Genomic DNA, 7,639 nt, shown 5'->3' on the forward strand with positions numbered 1-7,639 from the left:
GGCTGACTGATAAGAAATTTCTGGCTATTTGCAGACCACCCAAATAAAGACAGTCTCACTAGTGCAGGGGTGTCGAACTCCAGGCCTGGTGGGCCACAGTAGCTACAGGTTTTCATTCTAACCCTTTTCCTAATCACTGACCAGTTTTCACTGCTAATTAACTTCTTTACCCTTCATTTTAATAGCCCTGTTTTTAAGGATTCAGTTCTCTGAATTTATTCCTTTCTTCATTAAATGAGAGCCAAACAGAAATGAGATGTGAAACAAGCTAACAGGTGACTAGCTAAATTGGGATTTCAAACTCCAACCAATTTTCACTCCAACCAGTCTCGTAATGAAAGGCTGATTCTTGCTGTTAATTAAACTCGTTATTTAATTCCACAGCTTGTTGCTGCTCTCATTCTACCACGGCAGACATTTCTAAAACTTTTGATTTTCTGTTTTTTCTAAGAACATTGTCTGTTTTGGTGACCTGAGAGATCAACCTTACTGAGACCTTCACCTTTCGTTATTTTTAGATAGTATGTGCTGGGCACAAGTGAGCTGGTCATGTGGCGGCTTGTTTTGTGTCTTATTATTGTTTGGCTGCTAATTAAGGAAAAAGAGACGACAAAAAGGTATGAGTCAAGTTAATTAAAACTAAGGCAAAGAAGTTAATTAACAGCAAAAACTGGTCACAAATGAAGAAGAAGGATAGAATGAAAACCTACAGCCACTGCGGCCCTCCAGGACCGGAGTTCGACACCTGTGCACTAGTGGATCGATCGCACAGTCTGAGGCCCAGAAAAATCCACCCTCACTGCAAATTTAATTTAATTGTGAAACAAATTTGTGAAACTTGTGGTAGTGCTTTGCATTAGTTGGAAATTCCCAACTTTTCAATGTATTGGACTCTGTCAGCTTCCGTAGTAGCAGTACAAAGAGGTAAGACGTAATTAGAAAGTGATAGGAAGAAATATTGAGATTGTGTGATTTCTTATTTTGATGGTTCTAATGGTTTAGTTCTTTGGGTGAGTATGTATATATATATATATATATATATATATATATATATATATATATATATATATATATTGCCTGAAGAAACTGGCCTAGAGGATTTTAAAATCAAATGAACTAGCCACTAATCATACTGCTTGCCTTTATATATGGTACACATAATTACATAATGTCACAATTTGCTTCATCCACCCATAAGGTCTAGGCTGAAGCACAGAGAACACCTTAGGGGAAAACCAAGGAACTCCAGAAGCCTCAAGTCAGGTCCTTCTCTCTCTTTACCCACAGAGTTGACAGACGTAAAAGTGAATCTGCCATATCTTTCAAAGAGAGTAGGGTGTTTCCCGATGTCCTGGCCAAATTGCCCACCACGGCTTCAGGGCTTTATCCATCCTTGTCCCTTATCGTTCCCTGTCTCGTATTGGCTAACTATCTCCCTTACCACTCCACCACCTAATACAGTAGGTATTGTGTCGTGAGTTTAGTAGCACAAGAATGTCTGTCGTTATATCACTGAGGTGGATACTGCACAATGGTGGTGGTTGGAGTGCTTCCCCATTGTCTATGTATAATGTTATGATTAGGTTAGAAAAGAGCTACAAAAATATAATTCACTACTATTATTAATAAAATACCAAGACTGGAGGGATGTCACTTTGTGGGAGAAACCAACATGTTAATTAAAAAAAGAAAGTTATCCTCTACTAGGACAAGTTTGATAAAACCTCTTTGATTCAATAATCTGGCAGGAGGAAACCTGATCATTGCATCTTTAATTATCTCTTCTGCAAATGCTTGAAGATGGAGCATTCATCACAGTAGTCTGTTGCTACAAGAAAGACATAGCAGCACTTCCACAGAAGCTGTGCAGAGGAGAGCAACAACGGGCATCCCAGATCTGAAGGACATGTCGTAATGCGAGAGACTCTGAGAATTAAACCTGTTTAGTGTTGAGCAGAGGAGACTGCACGTGGAACTAATCCAGGTCTTCAAAATTCTCAAAGGCTTTAATAAAGTAGATCCAACAAAATTCTTTCAGCTTAACGGTGAATCCCATACTCAAGAGCATCAGTGGAAATTAAAGGGAAGTGCATTTAGGACTGAAGCCAGGAAGCACTTCTTTATGCAAGGAATTGTGGGACTGAAACTACTGAGTCATGTAGTTGAAGCAGAAACCTTCACAACCTTTAAGAAGGAACTAGATAAAATACGTGGGACAGCTTAGCTATGAGCTACACAAACAAGTTTGATAGACGGAATGGTCTCCTCTTGTTTGTCAGATTTCTTATGTTCTAAGGCAAGTGGAGTCCCAGTATGTTGGCTGACTACTGATGCATCCTAAAGAGGGCTATTCCTGAGGCCAAATACAGCATGTACTGCATATACAGCATTTAATCATGTGGCACTTAAGAAAGAATCCAGAGTCTGATTAGATAGATAGATAGATAGATAGATAGATAGATAGATAGATAGATAGATAGATAGATAGATAGATAGATAGATAGATAGATAGATAGATAGATAGATAGATAGATAGATAGATAGATAGATAGATACTTTATTAATCCCAAGGGGAAATTCTCATAGATTAGGTATGTGAATTCAGCACAACACATATTGTAAGATTCATCTGTATTTATTTATTTGACAAAAAAGTTACATAATATTTTCCAGTGTTACTGCTCAAGTAACATTTCTGTGCTTCATTTTATTGAACTTGCCTTTTTAGATTCTCTTAATTGCTTGATTTAGTCATAAACAGCTACATTTTTTTTTTTTTTTTATTTGATACTCATTTTCTTAACCAGCTGCCGATTAACGACGACGTTAAAGTGACAAAAGAGCCGGTAGCTCACCATCTGACTTGGTCTTATTTACGCCTGTGTGTGTGTTCATCATGAAGTATCTGTTTAAATCGCATATTTGCAAAGACATGGAAGAGAAAACATTGAACAATGGAGATTTACTGATTTGCTCTGGGCTACAAGACTTGAATGATTAACTTGAAAAGGAAAAATCTACAGTCTTGAATGACCTGGTATCTCATTTATAAAACTTGACATGGCTTTGAGCATGAAAGTATGTGCAAAAAATCTGCAATTTACTCTTTATAAATCCAGATCATTTTGTAGATGTGCGTAAGTGAACACATCATGCATTCCCCCCATTGCCACCCTGAAACAACCATATATGGAGCATGCTAATCAACCTCATATATATGCAGTCAAAATGGTGCAGACTTTCATTGGCTGGCAGAGCAGCCTGCCTACTTGATACGTCCAGCAATCAGGTACGGGGTCATCAATCGACAAGTCACCTATCAACGTTCCTTTGCCTCAAAATTAATGAATCATGGTTTGTCCCAAGCCACCAAACCATGATGTTTGTCAGTCTCATCTTGGCATCACAGATGACTTGTGCTTTAATGGAATGAAACAGACCACAGCTAACAAAAGCAGCTTCACTCTTGCCAGGTGCCCTTATTCAGTGCTTAATGTGGGCACTATTTAATGAATACGGGCAGTGTGTTTTAGCAGACCAGCACATATAATGCAGCAACCTGCCTGTCCAGTCTAACTTCAGTATACTCCAGCACTTGAAACTCCAAGACAGACCACCCCCCAACGTCTATTGAGTACCAGCATTTCCGTGTCTCCATTTCAGGCACTGCTCTTATTGCAACATGAGGGCAGTCAATTGACCAACTTGCATTAGGAAAACTACACTGCGACAGGCTGATTTATTACATTGGTATGTAACATCCATACCATACGAAAACTCAATATAGCAACAGCAACAGAAGACACAGTGACAAGAATGATAACTTGATCCTTCATTCAGTGTACAATCTACATCAGGCTCTGCCATTAAAGCCCCAGTGAAATGTGTCTGAATGAATGCAGATGCAGTGTTTAGGATGCTTTCTGTCTCTTTTGCTTTTATATGAAGTTTTCTTGGTGGTCCAGTTGTTATTTTTTCCAGGTGTTTGTAGTTAAAAAAAAAAAAAAAAAAAAAAAAAAGTGAGTGTTTTAATAAAATAATCCATTGGCCGGATTATTCTCGGTGGGCGCGCTCGCGTAGCTGCAGGGAGTTGGTGGAGTAATTGGCGGCGAGACGCACCTGCACGTGAAAGTGCGGTCTTTCTCAATTGCTTCATCGCCATCCTGTGGTGCACGTTTGAGGTACTGTGCCCATGGAGCCTTAAGAATAAGCCGACGCAACAGAAGAGAAGACAAGACAAGACAAGATGAAACAAAACAAAACGAGACAGAGAGAAAGGCAGGAGCCGGAGTGAGCCTGGCGCTTATAGGAATGATGCCCCTGGAAGAAGCGTGACGCCAGCACTCAGGAGGGGCCACGGGGATCACTCCTTTTGAGCAACCAGAGAGCAGGAGTGATTGTTACACTAAGGAGTATCCTCTTGCCAGGTGGAGTCTGCAATTGGCAACGGTGGGAAGGTATGGTGCGCTTTCACCAGGTGGAGCCTGGAAAGGCAGCGGTGGGGGCGGAAGCAGGGTCCGGTAGTTCCCTATGGAACGCCGTGGATCGGGCGGTGGGGACATGGGCCAGGATTGAAGGATGTCTGCGCCTGTTGATGGACGTCTCTCTGTCCTGTGAGATCCGAGTAGGATAAGCCGGAGAGGCGTTAGTTTTAAAGTGAAGCACTGGGGACTGAGAATTTTAAAGAAGACTCCTGCCAGAATTTGAAACCTTGTTTTAATGGATTTATTTATTTGATCCACTAACACTTAGATGTTTTTAGGGATTATTTATTAACTTTTGAGCACTGCATTTTTTGAACACTTGCTTTGTTTCGAATTCTTTTTAATAAAAGCTCTTGCACTTTTCACCATCTCCTTGCTTCATGTATGTTTTGTCCTCATCTGCCAAGCTCATCTCAGTTACGGTACTGACGGTGTCGGGTTCAAGAGGCTCACAAAAATGAAGAGAGAACATGGAACTGACCCACACCGTCAAAGCGTTGTCACTGCACGCAGATGTTTGGCAGGTAGAAGGTTACAAAGGAACACAACTCAAAAGTCCTGATGTTGAGCAGGTTTGCAGTTGTGCTCACTGCAGTATTTTTGGGGGTTTGTTAGCGTGGTAGTGCTTTTAATGAATTTTAAGATAATAATGATTTGTAACAGAAACCAACTAGCATTTAACGAGGGATTTTGTCCCCTTTTCCATGAAATCTCAAAAAAACGTTCTCAGTGTTTCTCCTGGCAAAGCCCAATACTTTTGTCACACACTGATACAACATAAGAGTGGAAGCACAAAGCCAAACTGTATAAAATAACTTGTAAAATCGAAAAACAAGCAATGAAACATTTCAAAAAGTGAAATGTACTATATTTGATAAGAGGCCATGCTTATGAGCACAAAGCTTACGAAATACACAGAGAACCGAATAAGGCATTGAACGTCATGGACGTCTACAATTAGCCATTGCAGAGCAGGGACAAAGATTTAAGTGAAATTTTCCCACATAAATTTATTGAGCTATTATAGATAAGGAAAGAACAAAGTACAAGAATGCTAATGAAAAGATTTATAATAATTAACATTATCTGAAACTACAACTTAATGCAACTAAAATAGAACTTGGCACTCAAATTAAGATCTTTTATTAAATAGAATGCATTTTGTTTACCCAAGTAATTATAATACCAATACATTTTATTTGCAGCAGTTTTATAAAAACTTCTCTGAAATATGAAACAAACACCAAAAGCGTATTCATCTGAGTAGCAGCCCTTTGCTTACCTTTGACACTAAGAAGCCTTCCATGTAGTCCAAAATCCTCCTTGGATATTCGACCTCACTGGAGGAGCTCATTCCGATGTTTTCCCCTCTTGATTTGAAGGCATTATACACTCAAAGTCATCACTTTCTTTGGTGACTGACCCTACCCCCACCCCCCCAAAAAAAAACCCTCCATCCTTGGCATATGTTGCAGTGATGCAAAGGCAAATAAGCAGATAAGGAGATTATTGGTTTAAATTCAGAGGTAGTGGAGGGGCATTTCAACCGCATGACAGGCCGCCTGCTGGGCTTTCCAACTAGAAGAAAGAAATGATTTAGAAGAGCCAAGTCATCCCAGTGTTTGCCTTTTCAAAAACGTAATTAATCAGAGACTGACTCTGCATCCATCCATCCACTTCCTAAACCTGCTTTCTCCATTGCAGGATATGCAATATCACTTATACTTATGCCATGCGTTAAATGGAAACAAGGAAAAAGAAGGAAAAGAGGAAACTTAATACAGGCATCGATTTAAAAAAAAAAATACTCACCCCGCTTGTGACCAACGTATTTTAATTCTGGGGTCATAAGGAGCCAAAGCTTCAGAGGTTGGAACTGAAAAGAGGTGACAGTTCCCTGCTGGGCACACTTACTCACTGACCGCTGGCCAGTTTAGAGCTGACTGACCGTGAGACTGACATAAGCTTATCAAATATCTAAGAGATAGATAGATAGATAGATAGATAGATAGATAGATAGATAGATAGATAGATAGATAGATAGATAGATAGATAGATAGATAGATAGATAGATAGATAGATAGATAGATAGAACAAACTTTGTGTCCCATACTTATCTTTTATAGAACCTCAAGAAATAAATAAACAAAAACCCCTCCATGTTCAGTTGACTTTGACTTCAACTAGACCAACAACAAAGCGCAGCGCTGTGTGTTTCTGAACTACCCATAAGCCATCACAACTGTGTTGTATTGCATTAGTTTCTATCTGTTGCAGTTACTGCATAATTTTTTTTACCGCATAATAGATACTGTATATGTACATATATCTACATTTTAATATATGACATGCCTTATGGAAACAGTAGTATTTCAGCCGTGACATTAAGTTTATTGGATTAAGATATGCAATATGCATCATAACAAAATTAGACAGGTGCATAAATTTGGGCACCCCAACAGAGATATGACATCAATACTTAGTTGAGCCTCCTTTTGAAAATATAACAACCTCTAGACACCTCCTATAGCCTTTGATGAGTGTCTGAATTCTGGATGGAGGTATTTTTGCTGAGCATGGACAGCCTGCTTCAAATCATCCCATAGATTTTTGATATTTTATGATATTCAAGTCAGCGGACTGTGATGATCATTCCAGAATGTTGTACTTCTCCCTCTGCATGAATGCCTTTGTAGATTTCGAACTGTGTTTGTCATTGTCTTGTTGGAATATCCAACCCCTGCATAACTTCAACTTTGTGACTGATGCTTGAACATTATCCTGAAGAATTTGTTGATATTGGGTTGAATTTATCCGACCCTCAACTTTAACAAGGGCCCCAGTCCTTGAACTAGCCACACAGCCCCACAGCATGATGGAACCTCCACCAAACTTGACAGTAGGTAGCAGGTGTTTTTATCAGAATGCGGTGTTCTTCTTCCGCTTTTTGTTATGACCAAATAACTCAATTTTTGTCTCAACAGTCCAAAGCACTTTGTTCCAAAATGAATCTGGCTTGTCTAACTGAGCATTTGCATACAACAAGCGACTCTGTTTGTGGCATGAGAGCATGAGTGCAGAAAGGGCTTCTTTCTTATCACAATTCAATACAGATGTTCTTTGTGCAAATTGCGCTGAATTGTAGAACGATGTAC

General features: G+C 39.5%; 1 protein-coding gene across 1 annotated transcript in view; it reads right to left on the reverse strand.

Moving 5' to 3' along the window:
* asmt (acetylserotonin O-methyltransferase) overlaps positions 1-6,075 on the reverse strand; it is a 75,230-nt gene extending 69,155 nt beyond the window's left edge. The window contains exon 1 of the mRNA XM_028801204.2: positions 5,767-6,075. Coding sequence (XP_028657037.1) covers positions 5,767-5,838 — 72 coding nt within the window. The 5' untranslated portion in view covers positions 5,839-6,075. The remainder of the gene's footprint in view (positions 1-5,766) is intronic.
* Between the last annotated feature and the right edge of the window lie 1,564 nt (positions 6,076-7,639).

This window comes from Erpetoichthys calabaricus, chromosome 4 (genome assembly GCF_900747795.2).
Source record: "Erpetoichthys calabaricus chromosome 4, fErpCal1.3, whole genome shotgun sequence".
In the NCBI taxonomy this organism is placed as follows: domain Eukaryota; kingdom Metazoa; phylum Chordata; class Cladistia; order Polypteriformes; family Polypteridae; genus Erpetoichthys; species Erpetoichthys calabaricus.